This window comes from Sphaeramia orbicularis, chromosome 5, assembly GCF_902148855.1.
Source record: "Sphaeramia orbicularis chromosome 5, fSphaOr1.1, whole genome shotgun sequence".
NCBI lineage: Eukaryota > Metazoa > Chordata > Actinopteri > Kurtiformes > Apogonidae > Sphaeramia > Sphaeramia orbicularis.
Genome location: NC_043961.1, coordinates 9664552 through 9682638, shown reverse-complemented (window position 1 = coordinate 9682638; position 18087 = coordinate 9664552). Strand labels below are relative to the sequence as shown.

The 18087-nt window shown below is 39.1% G+C and overlaps 2 protein-coding genes across 7 annotated transcripts in view; both read left to right on the top strand.

Moving 5' to 3' along the window:
• ndrg3a (ndrg family member 3a) overlaps positions 1–5125 on the top strand; it is a 51716-nt gene extending 46591 nt beyond the window's left edge. For 4 of the 6 annotated variants that reach the window (XM_030133793.1, XM_030133794.1, XM_030133795.1 and 1 more), the window contains 7 exons: positions 1248–1313; positions 1438–1489; positions 1576–1623; positions 2200–2235; positions 2330–2381; positions 3554–3592; positions 4070–5125. In XM_030133793.1, the coding sequence (XP_029989653.1) occupies positions 1248–1313; positions 1438–1489; positions 1576–1623; positions 2200–2235; positions 2330–2381; positions 3554–3592; positions 4070–4242 (466 nt within the window). In that variant the 3' untranslated portion in view covers positions 4243–5125. Of the gene's footprint in view, positions 1–1247; positions 1314–1437; positions 1490–1575; positions 1624–2199; positions 2236–2329; positions 2382–2775; positions 2802–3553; positions 3593–4069 lie in introns of all 6 variants that reach the window. The other 2 variants (XM_030133798.1, XM_030133796.1) reach the window with 2 other exon arrangements.
• Positions 5126–6500: 1375 nt separating this feature from the next.
• Positions 6501–14888, top strand: sla2a (Src like adaptor 2a). The gene is made up of 8 exons (XM_030133812.1): positions 6501–6778; positions 7852–7949; positions 9817–9916; positions 10009–10095; positions 11350–11453; positions 13557–13718; positions 13807–13936; positions 14365–14888. Exons 2-8 carry the CDS (start codon positions 7883–7885, stop codon positions 14486–14488), a joined length of 774 nt encoding a protein of 257 aa, XP_029989672.1. The 5' UTR covers positions 6501–6778; positions 7852–7882; the 3' UTR covers positions 14489–14888.
• Positions 14889–18087: the final 3199 nt, after the last annotated feature.

Below are 18087 nucleotides of genomic sequence, written 5' to 3'. Positions count from 1 at the left end.
TAGGCCTTCAGTAGTGCTCTGTCTGAATCAATCCACCCCTCAATAACTATTTTATGGTTATAAAAACCATCTTATTATGCAGAAATGCAGTATAAAGAGCCGTTGCATCACAGATAGATAACTTGTGTAGCCACAATAAATGCCTTTACTGAATAAACCAACCCGGGGTGCACAAGTCTCCTACTGCAGCTACAGCTGACACACAGAAAAAAACATCAATAATAACCTCATTCACTTATTTTGGAAAATAGCAACATTTTACTCCCCAAAAATTCTGATTATTTGTACACAAAATCCATCCCCCTTTCTTTCCTCAAAAGAGTTCAACTACTCTGGTGTACAGATTATCCATGCAGGTACCGGCAGTACCGGTCGTAGTTAGTGGACTGAAAGTGAAGGACAAATCCTTTTCCTGGTTGTGACCGGCTTGCTAGCTTCGGAATTGTCCGACCTTTCTTAACAATGTCCAGCTTTTCTTGAAAAGTCTGTCTTGAAATGGCTTTGACAATAAATCTGCAACCAAATCCATTTCTTCTCCTCCTTCAGCCATTGTGTTTTGACAAAACAGCTGTTAAACCAACACAACTATATTTTTGCAGCTCGCTACAGATACAGTTTGCTAGCTTTGGCTAGTACATTCTCTGACTATCCAGTCAAAGGGTGTGAATACGCTGATGTTACCGTATGCCTGCTAGAGGGCCTTGGTGTTGCCATCTCAAAATCTGATTGGTTGAAGCAACAGTTTCATCGAGACTTATGTTTTGCTAGAGGGCCTGCAGAACTGATTGTGAAGGCCTCCAGGCAGATTTCTTTGACTGTGACCCTGCCTGGCAACAAATGATGGCTGAAATGAGATTGGTTAAATGCTTTAATATGAAAATGCATGTCTAGAAGCAGCACAACTAGGGGAAAAGCTATGAAAGGAAGCGACAGACCATTTGGAATTATTTAATAAGTATTCATGGACAAAATACAATTAATATCAGTCTGTGATTCAGATATTTTTTTAGGCCGTCAGAGAAGGCCTTACAGGCCCTGACAGCCCACCACTGGCAGACACACTCTGTGTTTACAGAAGGAAATATGGTTTCCTCTGCTTGCATTGTCGCACTGGGTTGGATTAGAAAAAATCAGATTAGTGCTGTTCAAACTGACTGTTCTAACAGATCAGATCCAGGTCACATATGGACACATTTACCTGCATCTGAATGTAGATTAACAGTTTTAAATTTTTCTGTGTGTTTCAGCCGTCGGGACCTGGAGATCGAGAGGCCCATTGTAGGTCTGAACGAGGACACGGTCAACACACTAACGTACGTAAAGACACACAAAGGCCCATTTGTGTGTGTGTGTGTGTGTGTGTGTGTGTTTGTGTATGTATATGTGTATGTCCATGGTTTTGACCTCAGTGTATTTCCTGTCTTCTGTTTACTTCAGATGTCCTGCCCTGCTGGTCGTTGGTGACACGTCTCCTGCTGTGGAGGCTGTGGTGAGTTTAGCAGCTTCATCTGAAGTTCCTCAAAGAACCTTGTGTTCCAGCACAGTGCAGCTGCTGAATCCTGTTGAATGTTTCAGGTGGAGTGTAACTCCAGGTTAAATCCAACCAAGACTACGCTGCTAAAGGTGAGACTGGGTGTGAAGCTACAACATGACTGTAGTTTTATATTTTATCAGGGTTCATATGGGGGCTGGAAATTCAGTGTTGTGTTTTCAAGGTCTGAAAAGTGCTTGGATTTTAGTTTAAGGGTTTGAAAGTGTTTGAATTCTGTGATTTATTTATGTATTTTTAACATGAACTCAAGCCAAAGCTCCTTCCACAGAGGTGATAGATTCAGAAAAATACACCTTTATGTCATACAGTAAACTCCAGGTGTTCTCAGATCAACTCCAGGTCCATTTCATCTGAATCTTGGTCTCTTTGGTTCCAGTGTGTCTGAAGAACACCAGTGACTTCCTTTTTTTTGGATAAACCTTTGTGTTCTCCTTTAACTTCTAAACCTTTTGCTGTTATGAAACATAATTTTCGAAGTTTATTCATAATCTAATGTACATCATTGTGATAAAAAGTAAAAATAAATCATCCAGAGTAGATGTATTCCAGTAGATATGGGTTTAACTCCAGTAATAAAGTGAAAATGACCCTTAAAGTGTGTGTGAACCTGTTTGTCTGTGACACTGATGGTTCTTCTGCTCTCCCAGATGGCTGACTGTGGAGGTTTGCCCCAGGTCGTACAGGTGGGTGTTCCACTGCCGACGCTCCTACGCTCAGTATCATATTGATTGTGTGATTTGTTTTAACTCTTCGTTTGTCTGCGTCATATGTTCACAGCCGGGGAAACTTGCGGAGGCCTTCAAGTACTTTGTTCAGGGGATGGGCTACAGTAAGTCCACTCATACACGTCTGTTTCTGTGGTTTAAACACATGTACACATAGTGACAGTGGGTTGTAGCACATGACTGAAGGGTGAATGTCCAAGGGTTGTTTACATACTAACACCTTTTTCGGCTGACGTGTTTGTGGTCAGCGTCTGTGTGTGTTCTGCGCTGCGTTTCCTGTTGACGTGAGTGCAATGATAACTGTTACTTAAATGAGGATTGTTGGCGGCGCCGTCTCCTGCAGGCTGTTGCTCAACCAGCCCCCCTCTCTTGCTGGGGGGGCTTGGACAGCGGCCAGCAGAGCATGAAAAGCCGTTTTTTGTCAGCCTGGTCACGGAGAGGCCGCCTGTGTGTGAGGCTGGGTAGGTGATAACGCCATTTCCCTTGTGCTCTTTGCAGTGTGTGGCACCCACAACCCACAGTAGGTGAGGTGTTCGTGCTTTTACATGACACACATGACAGTGGCTTCAGATCCACCGAACAGAAACTCAGTTCTGTTCAGTTCTGAGGGTGGAGAAAACATGCCCTCTGTTTTTGTGCCTGTTGTGCTGTTCTTTTCTATCAGATCTGTTTAATAATGCCGTCTCTTCCTGAAGAGGCTCCAAATGCAGAGTTAAACAGGTTTCTACAGTCATTCATCTGCAGACTCCAACAAACGCACCACAGTCTGAGTGCACGAAAACCAAATGGAAAAGGAGTTGGTTCGGTTCAGATGATGCCTGTGTGATTCTGTAACGCTCCTTCTTTTATTCTTTCCGTTCCCAAACCTTTCACTATGGGAGGCACCTTTGGGTGGAGCTAGTCTGTCAGAGCTTCAGACCCCCCCCCCCACTGAGCAAATGCCATGGCAGGATTAGAACAGATTAAAAAGAGTGTTTCCACATAGAGAGTGTGTGGAAAAGAGCTCTGAGCGCCACAGCATGTTTCTGGAAGCTGCTTTTCTCTCATTAACACTCTACACAGTGTGAAATTTAAGAGAGGGAAGCGGCTGAAGTGCAGGCCAAAGGCTCTGGGGGCGTTCTTACCTGTTGTTTCTGGAAAACATCTGTTTCCTTTTTGAACCTTCACCGATGCCTCTGTGAACCTGCACTAAAGTGGGAAAAAACAACAGAAGAGCTCCTTTTTCAACCTTTTCCCCTTCTCTCCTTCTCTTTCCTCCTTTATTTACTGCTTACAGTTCCCTACGTTCTTCTCAGTCACCTGAGCAACGAATCAGGTACCGGGTTCTTGAGCAGCGAGTCCGCTTTGAACCCACTAGCCTCCTTCATCCAGCAGATGAATGTGTGCAGAAGGTCTGACACGTTCATCTGCTGGAGCTGATCTGTCCCTTAGCATGGATCCTTCATCAGTCTCCTCTGTTTTTTTGCATGACCTGCTGCTGCTTCTGCTTCCTGTCAGTTCAAGTTGACTTTTACTTTTTCTTTTTTTTGCTTCATGCTGTTTTGTGCTGTTGTTTTGCTTATTTTTTTCCTCACATTGGACAAATGTGCAGTGCTTTTCTGTTTCTTTTCAATTGGATTCTTGGTATGACAGAATAGTTTGCATGGTAGGCACTATTTTTGCAGTGGTTTTCTGGAGGTTCTAAGTGTTCCCATGCTGCACTCAGTCTCTGCACCATGTGCCTTGAATATTAATGTATCTGTATCTCCCTCTGTGCCCCCCCCCCCCTTTTTTTTTTTTCTCTGTTATTCAGTGCCGTCAGCAGGAATGACTCGTCTGGCCCGCTCACGCACAACCTCTTCTTCCAGCATCACTTCCATGGACAGCAGTCGCAGCCGTAACAACCTCAACAGCCTGCTGGAGGGCAGCGGCGCCGGAGCCCTGGACAGCCCGTCTGGACCCCAGACCATGGAGGTGTCCTGCTAAAGCCACACCCACTCGCTGCACCACCCCTCCCTCCCCTCCCTCTCTCTCATTCTGCAGCTCAACGCCACGAGGATCTGTAATGAACTATGTGATTTAGAAAAGAGGATGTAATAAATATATTAACAGATGCATATTAAATATTATATCGGTGCACTGTCACATTCCTGTCAGAAAACAGAACCGTTTAGATGTTGTACATTTAAATGCTAAAGCGTACGATCGACTCAGCTGTCCAACCTCACCCTCTTCTATTTATTTTTTTCATGTCTTCATTTTGAATATCTTCACACTACCCATGTCCTAGGCATCATCTTTGTGTTGAAATATGATGTTTTTTGTTTTTTCTTTCACCGTATGTAACTATTTGTTCTGAACTTTAAACATGTGAACAACGCTGATTTTGAGTCACTTTGACACATATGGAAACTTAATGCAGTGTGATGCAGATTTCTTCAAGTGTCTAGAGGGTCATTGTATGTTCTGTAGCAGAAGAAGAAGAGTTTAGGTTAAAGACGGTTCAGGTGACACGGAGGAGGAGAACATGCAAAAGCCACTGCATGATGTAATACACCCGTACGGTACATACACACATATACACACACATATACACTCAGTATGTGCAGTTCCTGGGTTCGAGCTGTGTCTGAAGGCTATAAGTGAAAATCCAGTGTGTAAAGTTGTGTTGACCCTGTAACTTGATGCTTTTTTTTTGGATTTCTTCTTTTCTTTTTTTATTCTGATCATCTCCTTTTCTTCTTTGTGTTTAATGGTTTCGTTGATTGTGCAGTAACATTTTAACAACCTTTTAACAAGTGGGTTTGGATATGAAAAGTCTGCTGATTCAACTCATTTATATTACTACTGAATAAAGCTACAACATCAACACCTGTGTGTGTGTGTGTGTTCACTTTTCACTTCTCATTAGTTTAAGTTGGATTCTTCTAATAAATTTTGCACCTGCTGAGCTGTAGTGAATAAAACAAAAGAGAAACCACCTTCCGTCCGCTCTGCTGTACTCTGTTTCCTCTAGTTCGTGGAAATCTGAGGTGATTGTGGTGACTTAGTTTCCAGCCACAGTTGTTCTTGTATCAGTCAGTTGTGTTTGTTTCAGATGAGCAGGTCTATATTTAGCTCATAAAAGCAGAATATAGAACAAACATATCTATCAGGGCTGAAGATCTGATCTCAGAGTTAACCTACTGAGGCTTCTGTCATCACTACAGCTCTGTTTTCCTCTGACATGAAGGAAAACTTCATGTCTTCTCATACTTCCTTCAGTGGACAGACAGCTGTGAGATGTCTAGTCCACCAAGGGACACTGTCCTGTTCAGGTCCAAATGTCCCACTATATCTCATAAGTTGAACTCCACAGTTTTCCATTCTGAGGTTCTTGTGCTGAGCCTTCATGTCCTAGAACCAAAACAAACTAATGTGACTGAATGTATTTACCACTTGGACACTTTCATGTAAATTGTCCATTTCTGATGTGATGAGATGAACCTGGAAAAACATGATGCTTCAGTGTCGTGGGATGTTTCAGGTTTTGAATTAAAGCTCTTTCCATTGCTGTGAACACACTTATCATCAGTCACCTGACACATGACGGTAAATGGCTCCTCTTTCTTTTCCATCCATAGTGTTTTAGCTTCTACAGAAGTTCTGACTGTGATTCATGATTAGAACCAGAACAGATGGAACATTTATGATCCACCTTTAAAGGCTTTGAAAACACCTCATCAGATCAAGACACATGAGGACGTGCAGTTTCAAACTGAGCACATCAGCCTCTAGATCATTTTCTCTGACAAAGGACTTGAATGTGTCCTGTTTAAAAGTTCAGAGTGTCCTCAGATATCCCAGTCCAATCAGAGGAACCTTAATCATACTTCTGCAGAGTTCTGATTCTTATCTGATGGAAACATTCATGGTAACATATGAAGAGCATGAGAACAACTGATTCAGACGGAGAAACTGTGGTCAGAGGTTTCCTTTCCTCAGACTTCAGCTGTGAAAATCTAATCAGTTTATCGACAGTAAACGCAGCATTAGTCCAAACTGCACAATCAGCTGGGTTCAAACATGACATGGTTTGAAAATGACGCACACATCCCATAAACAGCTGATGTGCTTTTAGCTCCACTTGTAAACATTCTGCATCACAGACATATTGAACAGTCAGGATGTGAAGGTCTGGAGCGTCACAGGAAGTGTTTGAGGGTGACATACATAAAGGCCGAGCAGGAAGAAGAAGAAGAAGAAGAAGCCTGGTGTGTTCAAACAGCTGCAGAGACACCAAGGACTCAGAGGGGGACAGACGGGGACGGGCTCACACTCATCTGCAGGTCTGAGTGGGGACCTGAGCTCACACATTTGACACACACAGACCAGTGTGTGTGTGTGTGTTAAATGTGTGTGAGCCACACTAAAGACACGCAAGTGCTTCGTTTTCATCCACACTTTCTTGGACTACCCAGGTGTCTTCACCAGACTGTGGACTCCAACATAAATCCAATTTCCAGACAATAAAAGACAAAAGGTAAGTCCTGATTATTGATTGATTGATTGATTGATTGATTTTTATTTTTATTTTTATTTTTATTTTTATTTATTTATTTATTTATTTATTTATTTATTTTCTTTCTTTCGATCTATCTATCTATCTATCTATCTATCTATCTATCTATCTATCTATCTATCTATCTATCTATCTATCTATCTATCTATCTATCTATCTATCTATCTGTTTACAACATGCAAAGAAACAAAATAAGACAAAAACAAAATACCATTTAAATGAAAAGAATCTATCTTCAAGTTTGTTCAAGTCTGAATTATGCAAAAGAAGTAGGAAGAAGAATAAACTGATTTAATCCAACCCCTCAAGTGCTTTTACTCCTTTATCACTAATTTAATACAAGAATCAAACAATAGATTTTTCCTAATCATTATCATATTCACACTGTGAAGGTGTTTGGATGGAGATCCTGTTTTCATTCTTTTCCTGTTACTGTTCATTGTCTGGTTTGTTTTAAACTGTTCTTTATGGATAAATAAAACATCAGGACATAAGATGAGCTGCTCTTTTTGTTCTAGTTCTAGTTTCATCAGCGTTGAACTGACTGAAAAACATCAGAACGAGTTCACATTGAACAGAAGAACTAACAGGAGTGAATAGAAGGAAGTGAGAAGAACACTGGAGATGAGTCTGTGTTCAGATGAAACAGGGAATTAGAGTTGAATATGTCCTAGATTTATTACAAATATTATAAATACTGACATGCATTCCTTTAAATACTAAACTAATGGAAATGAACTGTGATCATGTGGTTGGTTTAATAAAGTCAAGACTTATTGAAGCCCTGCTGCTTTCTGACAGGATACACCCCCCTTGTTGTGGTTCCATGGCTTCCTGTGTCATCTTTGTTTGGTTGCTAGGTTACCTATGAGTCTGTGGCACCTGTAGACTGATTCCGTGGTGACACTTAGAATATTACCATTAAGAGGTTGATGAAATTATGGATGTGAAGTTGGATTTCATGACAGTTATTTTTTTAATTCTGTTCATCTCACACTGGGGTTGGATTTAATGTGTTCATTCTTTTGTTTTAGGGGGGGGTAAAAAAAAAAACAAAAACAGACCATGGGGACCTGCCCCACCAGATGTCAGTCCAATCTGACCATCCTGGAAAATTCAGAACCTGAATCAGGTATGTTTTACCATCCATTCTGAAAAGAAAGAATAAATTAGAGGAAAAAGAAACTGTCAGTGGTAAAACCATCTACTGATCTAAACTGTTTAATACCTGTTGATTCATTAATCCTATCAATCCATGTCAATAATTGGTGTAAAATACAGTTCTTCATCTATTAATGGTCATCATCAGATTTGACCCATTTAGACGTTCAGAGGCTCTGTAGTTACCATGGAAACACTGTCATCTTCTCCAATACTGGTTCACCAGTAAAACCCATGGAGTTGGATCAATGACAGTGGATGGACACACTGGGTTTATATATATATGTGTGTGTGTGTGTGTGTGTGTGTGTGTGTGTGTGTGTATATATATATACACATACATACATACATACATATATATATATATATATATATACAGGGTGGGGAAGCAAAATTTACAATATTTTGAGGCAGGGATTGAAAGACAGTGTATGACCAATTAGTTTATTGAAAGTCATGAGAATTTATTTGCCACAAGAAAATTGACATAATAGAAAATGTTTTTATTCTATGTGTCCTCCTTCTTTCTCAATAACTGCCTTCACACGCTTCCTGAAACTTGCGCAAGTGTTCCTCAAATATTCGGGTGACAACTTCTCCCATTCTTCTTTAATAGTATCTTCCAGACTTCCTCGTAATAGTTTTGCTCATAGTCCTTCTCTTCTTTACATTATAAACAGTCTTTATGGAAACTCCAACTATTTTTGAAATCTCCTTTGGTGTGACGAGTGCATTCAGCAAATCACACACTCTTTGATGTTTGCTTTCCTGATTACTCATATGGGCAAAAGTTTCTGAAAAGGTATGGATAATAGTGTTAGGTATGATTATGACATCAATATATGTTTGGTTTCAAAACAATTGACGTAGTGCCTGCTGAGAAAAAACAACTAAATGGTCATTGTAAATTTTGCTTCCCCACCCTGTATATATATATATATATGTATGTATGTATGTATGTATGTATGTATGTATGTATATACATGTATGTGTGTGTGTGTGTGTATATATATATATATATATATATATATATATATATATATATATATAGAGAGAGAGAGAGAGAGAGAGAGAGAGTTGCAACAATTACAATAAAATGGTTCAAAAAATTATCTCTTTAATTTCCATGTGTTTATTGACAAACGCTCCACAGGTTGTACTCCCTGGTGTTTTACTCTCAGTTAATGGTATATTTAGTCAAAAAAAACCAAAAACATTTTAGCTTCAGTTTCTCTGTTTGATAAAATGACCTTTGAATTGAGTTTTCATGAACATCTACATGATCAGTGAATTAAATATAGGAAAATATTTGAATTTCATAGAAATAAATGTCCAATTTAATTGATAATATCATAATAAAATCTGAATCTTAATCGTGGGAAAATAATTCTTTAGAAGTCTGAACAAAACTAGTTCTGATTGATTAAGGGTTAAAACATGTAAAATAATATCACAGATACTGAGTACAGTCCAAATACATGGTTCTAACAGATCACAGCATCTGTTTACTGACACAAATGAACATTGGTCTGATTCGAACAAATGTCCCATAAAAGACAATATTTAAGGGACATAAGAGAAGACGAACTGAATCTGTCTAATATGGTAATTAATATTTTTATTTCCAACTATTATTAAGGGTTAATACTTTGTTTATGGTATGATATTAATATTTGATTTCCTATGTAGCACCAAATGATTATTCTGCTCATGTTCACTAATAAAAGTTAAATTCAGTAGATTTTTTGATAATTAAAGGTGATAAATTGCTGAGTTAAGGTTAATTGTAGATGATCAGTAGTTTTAGTTTTTGAAGTGTTTGTGTTCTTTTGGTGCAGATCATCAGGACAACGTCCTGGTGTCCCTCTACAACTACCCGTCCTTTGGAAATACAGAACTGACCATGCACATGGGGGACAGACTCACCGTCCTATCAGAGTATGGACACTCCAACACCTGAACATTCCACCTTAAGCCTCTTTCTGACTCACTGGTTCTAATTAGTTCTGATTATTGGGTTTGTCCTGCAGCGATGGGGACTTCATAATGGTGAAGTCAGAGACAACTGGCTGTGAGAGCTACATTCCAACAAACTACACCGCCAGAGTCACCCACAGGTCAGTTAGTGTCCAGTGTCCACGACAAACAGGACCCTTAAAGACCCAAACGTCCACCTTTAACCCTTAAAGACCCAAATGATTTAATGCACTTGTATAATGATAAAATGAAACAGAATATTGTTAAAATTGCACTTATTTTTCTTAAGACATTTCAGGTTGTTCATGTTGTTCACATTTTTAAATAACCTTTGTAGATATAAACACTTTCATAATGTCATTTTACTTTTTTCACTGTTATTATTTTACTTCAGATCATATCGGTCTGAATGTGGAACCTGAACTTACATGAGTTTTTCAGCTCTGTGCTGAAAGGTCCATCAGGGGCCACATTCAGCACAATATGACGTCCAGGAAAGTAACTGTAGAAAAACCTAAAAATAATCACAACTCCAAATGTTATTCTTGTTTTATTGTAAAAATAACGTTACGTTCTGAAAATGTTTATATTTACAAACTATTCAATCACAAAAGATGTGAAAAACCTGAAATATCTCAAGAAAATATAAGTACAATTTGAACACAGTTACAGCTGTTCATAAATGTGTGTATTTTCGATCCACTGTACATTCTAATGTACATGTGGAAATCTGCAACTACACGTGTTCCATTCACAGAAAGGCTGAGTCGATAAAAATAACCCAAAACACAGATTTGAATGAAGAAAATACCAGCTACGCTAAAACACCTGAAGGAGTCAAGTGGGTTTTTACTGTTCAAAGATCATTTGGAAACAAAATATGACTGAGTTCCACCACTGATAGGTTTTATTTACACACTGAAGCCCCCTGTTTATTATATTTAAACAGTATCATCAGATACTGAGCAGAAAAAACAACGAAAACACAGACAGATGAACTAGAGGCCTCATAAATTCTGTTTAGTTATGTTCAAGTGGACTTAGTTCAGAATCCACAAAGGTTCAGATGTTTGTATGTGACAGAAACAGACGTCCAAATAAAGGGTGGGGTGGTTTCCTGCAGGTGGGAGGGGTCTGCATGGGTGAGAGGGGTCTGTGTAGGTGGGAGTGGTCTGTGCAGGTGGGGGGGTTCCCTGCAGGTGGGGGTAGTCTGTGTAGGTTCTGACTGGATCAGCCTCTTCAGTTTCAGTCTTCCACTGGTTCTGCTGATATTATTACAGTAGTTTTTCCAAACTCACAGTCAAAAACAGCAGCATATTATGCTTTTTTTAAAGTTTGTGTGATGTGCTTTCACATGAACCCACTACATTAACCATGCCCTTTGTTCTTCTCAGGTGGATGTTCACAGGCATCAGCAGGTTCAAAGCAGTGGAGCTGCTCATGCAGCCACAGAACCACAACGGAGCCTTTCTGATCCGGGACTCCGAGACCAACAGAGGTCAGAGGCTCTGCTGGTGCGAATGGTACTGGTACCAGTAGGAATGGTACTGGTACCAGTAGGAATATATATATATATATATATATATATATATATATATATATATATATATATATATATATATATATATATATATATATATATATATATTTATATTTATATTTATATTTATATATATATACAGTACAGGCCAAAAGTTTGGACACACCTTCTCATTCTTTGCATTTTCTTTATTTTCATGACTATTTACATTGTAGATTCTCACTGAAGGCATCAAAACTATGAATGAACACATGTGGAATTATGTACTTAACAAAAAAGTGTGAAATAACTGAAAACATCTCTTATATTCTAGTTTCTTCAAAGTAGCCACCCTTAGCTCTGATGACTGTTTTGCACACTCTTGCCATTCTCTTGATGAGCTTCCAGAGGTAGTCACCTGAAATGGTTTCCTAACAGTCTTGAAGAAGTTCCCAGAGATGCTTAGCACTTGTTGGCCCTTTTGCCTTCACTCTGCGGTCCAGCTCACCCCAAACCATCTCGACTGGGTTCAGGTCCGGTGACTGTGGAGGCCAGGTCATCTGGCGCAGCACTCCATCACTCTCCTTCTTGGTCAAATATCCCTCACACAGCCTGGAGGTGTGTTTGGGGTCATTGTCCTGTTGAAACATAAATGATGGTCCAACTAAACGCAAACCGGATGGAATGGCATGTCACTTCAGGATGCTGTGGTAGCCATGCTGATTCAGGTTGCCTTCAATCTTGAATAAATCCCCAACAGCGTCACCAGCAAAGCACCCCCACACCATCACACCTCCCCCTCCATGCTTCACGGTGGGAACCAGGCATGTAGCATCCATCCGTTCACCTTTTCTGCGTCGCACAAAGACACGGCGGTTGGATCCAAAGATCTGAAATTTGGACTCATCAGACCAAGCACAGATTTCCACTGGTCTAATGTCCATTCCTTGGGTTTCTTGGCCCAAATAAATCTCTTCTGTTTGTTGCCTCTCCTGAGCAGTGGTTTCCTAGCAGCTATTTGACCATGAAGGCCTGATTCACGCAGTCTCCTCTTAACAGTTGTTGTAGAGATGTGTCTGCTGCTAGAGCTCTGTGTGGTATTCATCTGGTCTCTAATCTGAGCTGCTGTTAATTTGCGATTTCTGAGGCTGGTGACTCAGATGAACTTATCTTCAGCATCAGAGGTGACTCTTGGTCTTCCTTTCCTGGGGCGGTCCTCATGTGAGCCAGTTTCGTTGGAGCGCTTGATGGTTTTTGCGACTGCACTTGGGGACACATTCAAAGTTTTTGAAATTTTCTAGACTGACTGACCTTCATTTCTTAAAGTAATGATGGCCACTCGTTTGTCTTTACTTAGCTGATTGGTTCTCGCCATAATATGCATTCTAACAGTTGTCCAATAGGGCTGTCAGCTGTGCATCAACCTGACTTCTGCACAACACAACTGATGGTCCCAACCCCATCAATAAGGCAAGAAATTCCACTAAGTAACCCTGACAAGGCACAGCTATGAAGTGAAAACCATTTCAGGTGACTACCTCTTGATGCTCATCAAGAGAATGCCAAGGGTGTGCAAGGCAGTCATCAGAGCTAAGGGTGGCTACTTTGAAGAAACTAGAATATAAGAGATGTTTTCAGTTATTTCACACTTTTTGTTAAGTACATAATTCCACATGTGTTCATTCATAGTTTTGATGCCTTCAGTGAGAATCTACAATGTAAATAGTCATGAAAATAAAGAAAATGCAAAGAATGAGAAGGTGTGTCCAAACTTTTGGCCTGTACTGTATATATATATATATATATGTGTGTGTGTATGTATATGTATATATATATATATATATATATATATATATATATATATATATATATATATATATATATAATTCGTAGACTGCCACTCCCTGTAATAATAATGTTATTTTATTGTTATTGTTTTCTTCTTATATTTTTTTTTCATGGACTGCCACTCTCTATAAAAATAATAATAATATTATTATTGTTGTTTTCTTCATATATATATATATATATATATATATATATATGTATATATATATATATATATTTTTTTTTTTTTTGTAGACTGCTACTCCTTGTCTGTCCTGAGGCGCTCCTCCTCTTCTTCTACGTCCCACTCAGACTGTGTGAAACACTACCGTATCTATCAGCTCCAGAACGGTTGGGTGTACATATCTGCAGGACTCACCTTCCCCTGTCTTCACCAGCTGGTCCAACACTACTCAGGTGTGTACGCACTATGGGTGGGTGTCTGTGGTCTGTGCTGGACCCCCCACTGACTGCTCTGACCCCCACTGTTTCTTCCCTCCCACAGAGCAGGCGGACGGGCTGTGCTGTCGGCTGACCCGCCCCTGTCACATCCATGGCTCCGACACCACAGACTCAGCCACGCCCCCTCCTACTGCCATGAGAAGACCCACCGTCAACTGGAAGGACATCAGCAGGTGTGGAGGATGCTCTGCTCTGCACCACCACAGGAGGGCACTAGAGTCCCCTACCCTGACCCACAACCAAACCAGCCCTTCATGGGGTCCTAGTGAACCTTAGAGCCCCAAACAGCCCCCAGTAACCTAAAGCAAACCTGTTAAATATACAGCCCATGGCCCAAAACCTAAGGGTCCACTGCAACCCAGGGTCCACCCTGGCCCAGGGTCCACTCACTGGGTCTGTAAGGGTTAAAGGCGGACATTTGGGTCTTTAAGGGTTAAAGGCAGACGTTTGGGTCTTTAAGGGTTAAAGGCGGACGTTTGGGTCTTTAAGGGTTAAAGGTGGACGTTTGGATCTTTATGGGTTAAACGCGGACGTTTGGGTCTTTAAGGGTTAAATGTAGACGTTTCTCCTTGTAAGGTCTGTTTTGTTTTGTCTCTTCCAGGTCAGTGATCTTCAGGAGGAAGCGGACAGAGTCGGACCACTCTCTGGTCAGTGAGGGGCTCAGGGAGGCCATCAGCTCTTACCTCCAAATGACAGAAGGCACCGACCACAGCTGGGACACCTGAGTCTGGGATGATGAAGGTCCACAGAAGCATGTGCATTTTGAATGAACCACAGGAGGACCATGGGCAGCACCCAGGACCATCCTTTAAGGACTAAGACAGACACAGAGACACGGAGACACTACAGCGTCTACAGCAGAGAATGACTGTAGGAGGACACAGTGTCTGAACAGGAAGGACTGTATGAGCAGAACGGATCCACAACTAGTGGAACTGAACCCTGACAGACCCAAAAGCATCTGCTGATCTGAACTGTTGAAGCACTAACCCTATAAATACATGTAAATAATAACACACAGTTTGTCAGCACTCATTCACCAGCAGAATCCATGTAGTTTGACAGGTGACAGTGGGTGGAAATATCTGAATGTAGAATTAAAGGTATATTTTATTGAAAAACTTATGTTTTTTTCAGTTTTTCTCTGTTTTGATAAAATAACCTTTGAATTTCCTCTGAACTTTTACGAACATTGACACGATCAGCGAATTAAATACGGGAAAACACCTGATTTACACTGAAAACTGCAAAGAATAATATGATATTAAATGGTGATAAATTACTTGTTATTGGTGAAATGTAGAGAGAAATTCATTTGAGTGTCACCACTGAATGTATTTGTGGGTCTGTGTGGGTTTGGGGGTTTATTCCACCTATGGGGGGTGTTTTGGTCCTCTGGGTTCTGTCCCAATGTCCTGAATGTGAAAACTATAAATGGTACTAATTAACCTTTAAAGTCTTAAACAGTCAACAATGATCTAAAGCAGGGGTGTTAAACTCATTTTCTTTAATTTAATCTGCAGTGGGCTGGACCGGTAAAATAATAGCATGATAGCCAATAAATAATTACAACTCCAAATTGTTTTAGTGCAAAAAAATAACATTCAGTAATGTCAATATTTACATTTACAAACTATCCAAACAAAAAAGGATGTGAATAACCTGAAAAAAATTAAATTTGTTAAGAAAGATAAGTGCAATTTTATTATCAATATTCTGCCTCGACTTATCATTTATACATATGCATTACAGAAAATTGTTAAAACTGCACTGAATTTTCCCTAGACATTTCGGGTTGTTCATATGTGTTCAGATTATTCACATTTTATTGTGAAAGGATAGTTTGTAAATGTAAACATTTTCATAATTTAATGATTTTTGCACTAAATCAAAGAGGAAAAAAATGTAGTTGTCATTACTTATAGGTTATTATGATATTATTTTTGAGTTTGACGCCCTAACTTGCACTTTGCAAATTCATCCTGCGGGCCAGATTGGAACCTTTGGCGGGACAGTTCTGGCCCCTGGGCCGCATGTTTGACACCTGTGATCTAAAGCATCTACTGATCTAAAAGGATTATTGACTCCTGCACCACTAACACTGTCAGTCCAGTTTGAATCAGAATAATTCTGGTCAAATGCAGTTTCTCAGTTTTTCATTGTCATCAGGTATGTCCCATATGTAAACACCATCATCTTCTAAAACACTGATTCTCCAGTAAAACCTGTGGAGTTGGATCAATGACACTTTTATGTTCAGTTAATCATATATTTGATGAAAATGTTTTTCTTCAGTTTTCTCTGTTTTGATAGAAAAACCTTTAAATTTACACTAAGCTTCTGTGAACATCAACAGGATCAGTGAATTCAGTTTTGGAAAATATTTGATTTACGCAGAAAAAATGTCCAAATTATCCAATCCATTTTATTTATAGAACTCATTTAAAAAACACAAGGTCACCAAAGTGCGGTACAACTCAAACAGACCTAAAAAAACAAAAAGACACTAGAAGACAAAACCAAGACCACACAGTTCTCAAGCAGGTTAAACACCGCGGAATAAAAGTGACCTTTAACCCCAGATTTAAGTGTCCACAGAAGGAGTCGTTTGGACTTGGGGGGGGGGGGGGGGGGGGGGGGGGGGGGGGGGGGCTGGTGGTGGAAGCACGGAGGAAGCGCTGTCACCTCTAGTATTTAGCCTGGTTTTAGGAACGACAAGGAGCAGCTGAGGTCAGAGATGAACCGAGGTATTGAGACAGTTAGGAACTTAAAAACAAAAAATAATATTTAAAATGTATCCTAAAATCAATGGGAAACAATGGAGAGAAGCCAGGATGGGAGTGATGTGATCATGTTTAGAAGTGGAGCAGATGCATTTTGGACCAACTGCAGGAGCGGAAGGGACCTGTGTTTGACCCCAGACCCTGTAGTCCAGATCATTAGTAACAAAAACATCATCCACAGACTCAAAATGTTTAAAAGACAGGACCGATTACATTTTACATAAGAGCTGTAAATGATAAAAACTGAACTACACTACAGAATTTATAAGTCAGTATCTATTTTATTGATTTATTTTTTACACTTTATTTTTATTGTTTGATTTCTGTACAATGCAAAACCAACATAAGGAACATTTGGGATACAGTGACCATAAAAAAAACCTTTGTGACTAACAATTGGTTTTAGTAATATGACGTTGAAATGAAAATTGTCCATTTCTTCCATTTATCATGACTTTGCTCTTCTTCAGTCCTCAGTCTATGCGTCAGAATCTCCATCTTAAATATTCCATTCACTATTTGCATCTAGTCGTTAGTTGTAGGTGGTTCTAATCTGCACCATTGTTTGGTAATAGCCTTTTTACAACATCAAAACATTAGAGAGTAATTCAGTCCATTTTAAAGAATTCTTTATAAATTGTCAGAGTGCTTGTGTTTTTTTTTTTTTTTTTTTTATTAAATATAAATTCCAGTGATTTAATATATTTTTCAAATTCAGTCATACAGACTTTAAAATTAGGTTGTGTTTTGGCATGTTTACTTTTGTGTATGTGAAATTTTCCAAATGAAATGATTAACATAACAAATTCAAACTCACTTATGTCATGTTCAAAATATGTAAGTACATTTTGAGATGTTATAGCTGTTTTCATTACATTTAGATATAACATCGTTTTCAATTTTAGACCAGAAGTCAGAAGAATGCATGAAATCTGATGTTTGTTTTTTTTTCCCAACTTTTTTTTATTGAACAATGAACAATTGAACAGTACATATTTGCATAATAATATTACATCAAAGTAGGATTTTTTTTTTTTTTTTTTTTAAAGTCACATTTAAGTAAGTAAGTAGGTAAGTAAAGTAAATTTTATTTGTAGAGCACTTTTCACAGACAGAGTCACAAAGTGCTTTATCAATTCAAATCAGAATCAAATTAAGTTTACAGAGACCCAACAGAATCCTTTCACATTTCACAAAATATTTTACGTTTCCAATATATAGATACAAATGTAAGTTTAAAAAAAATAATAAATCAAAATAAAATAAAATAAAATAAAAAACCTTGAGATATAAAAATAGAAATTATATAGATTAAATAACATTATATACTTGACACAGTGTTTTTTTTTTATTTTTATTTGCTTTAGGGTTTATTATGTTCTTCAATTTATCTAAATAATTGGGGGGGGGAGTGCTTTAAAAACAATAATATTAGGACGCTGGTGTGCAAATGTAGTGCCTGAAACCTGATGACTTCATTCTACATTAGACGACATTGTGACGGTGTTTGTTCGTGCAGTTCTTTTGTCCACCAGCAGATG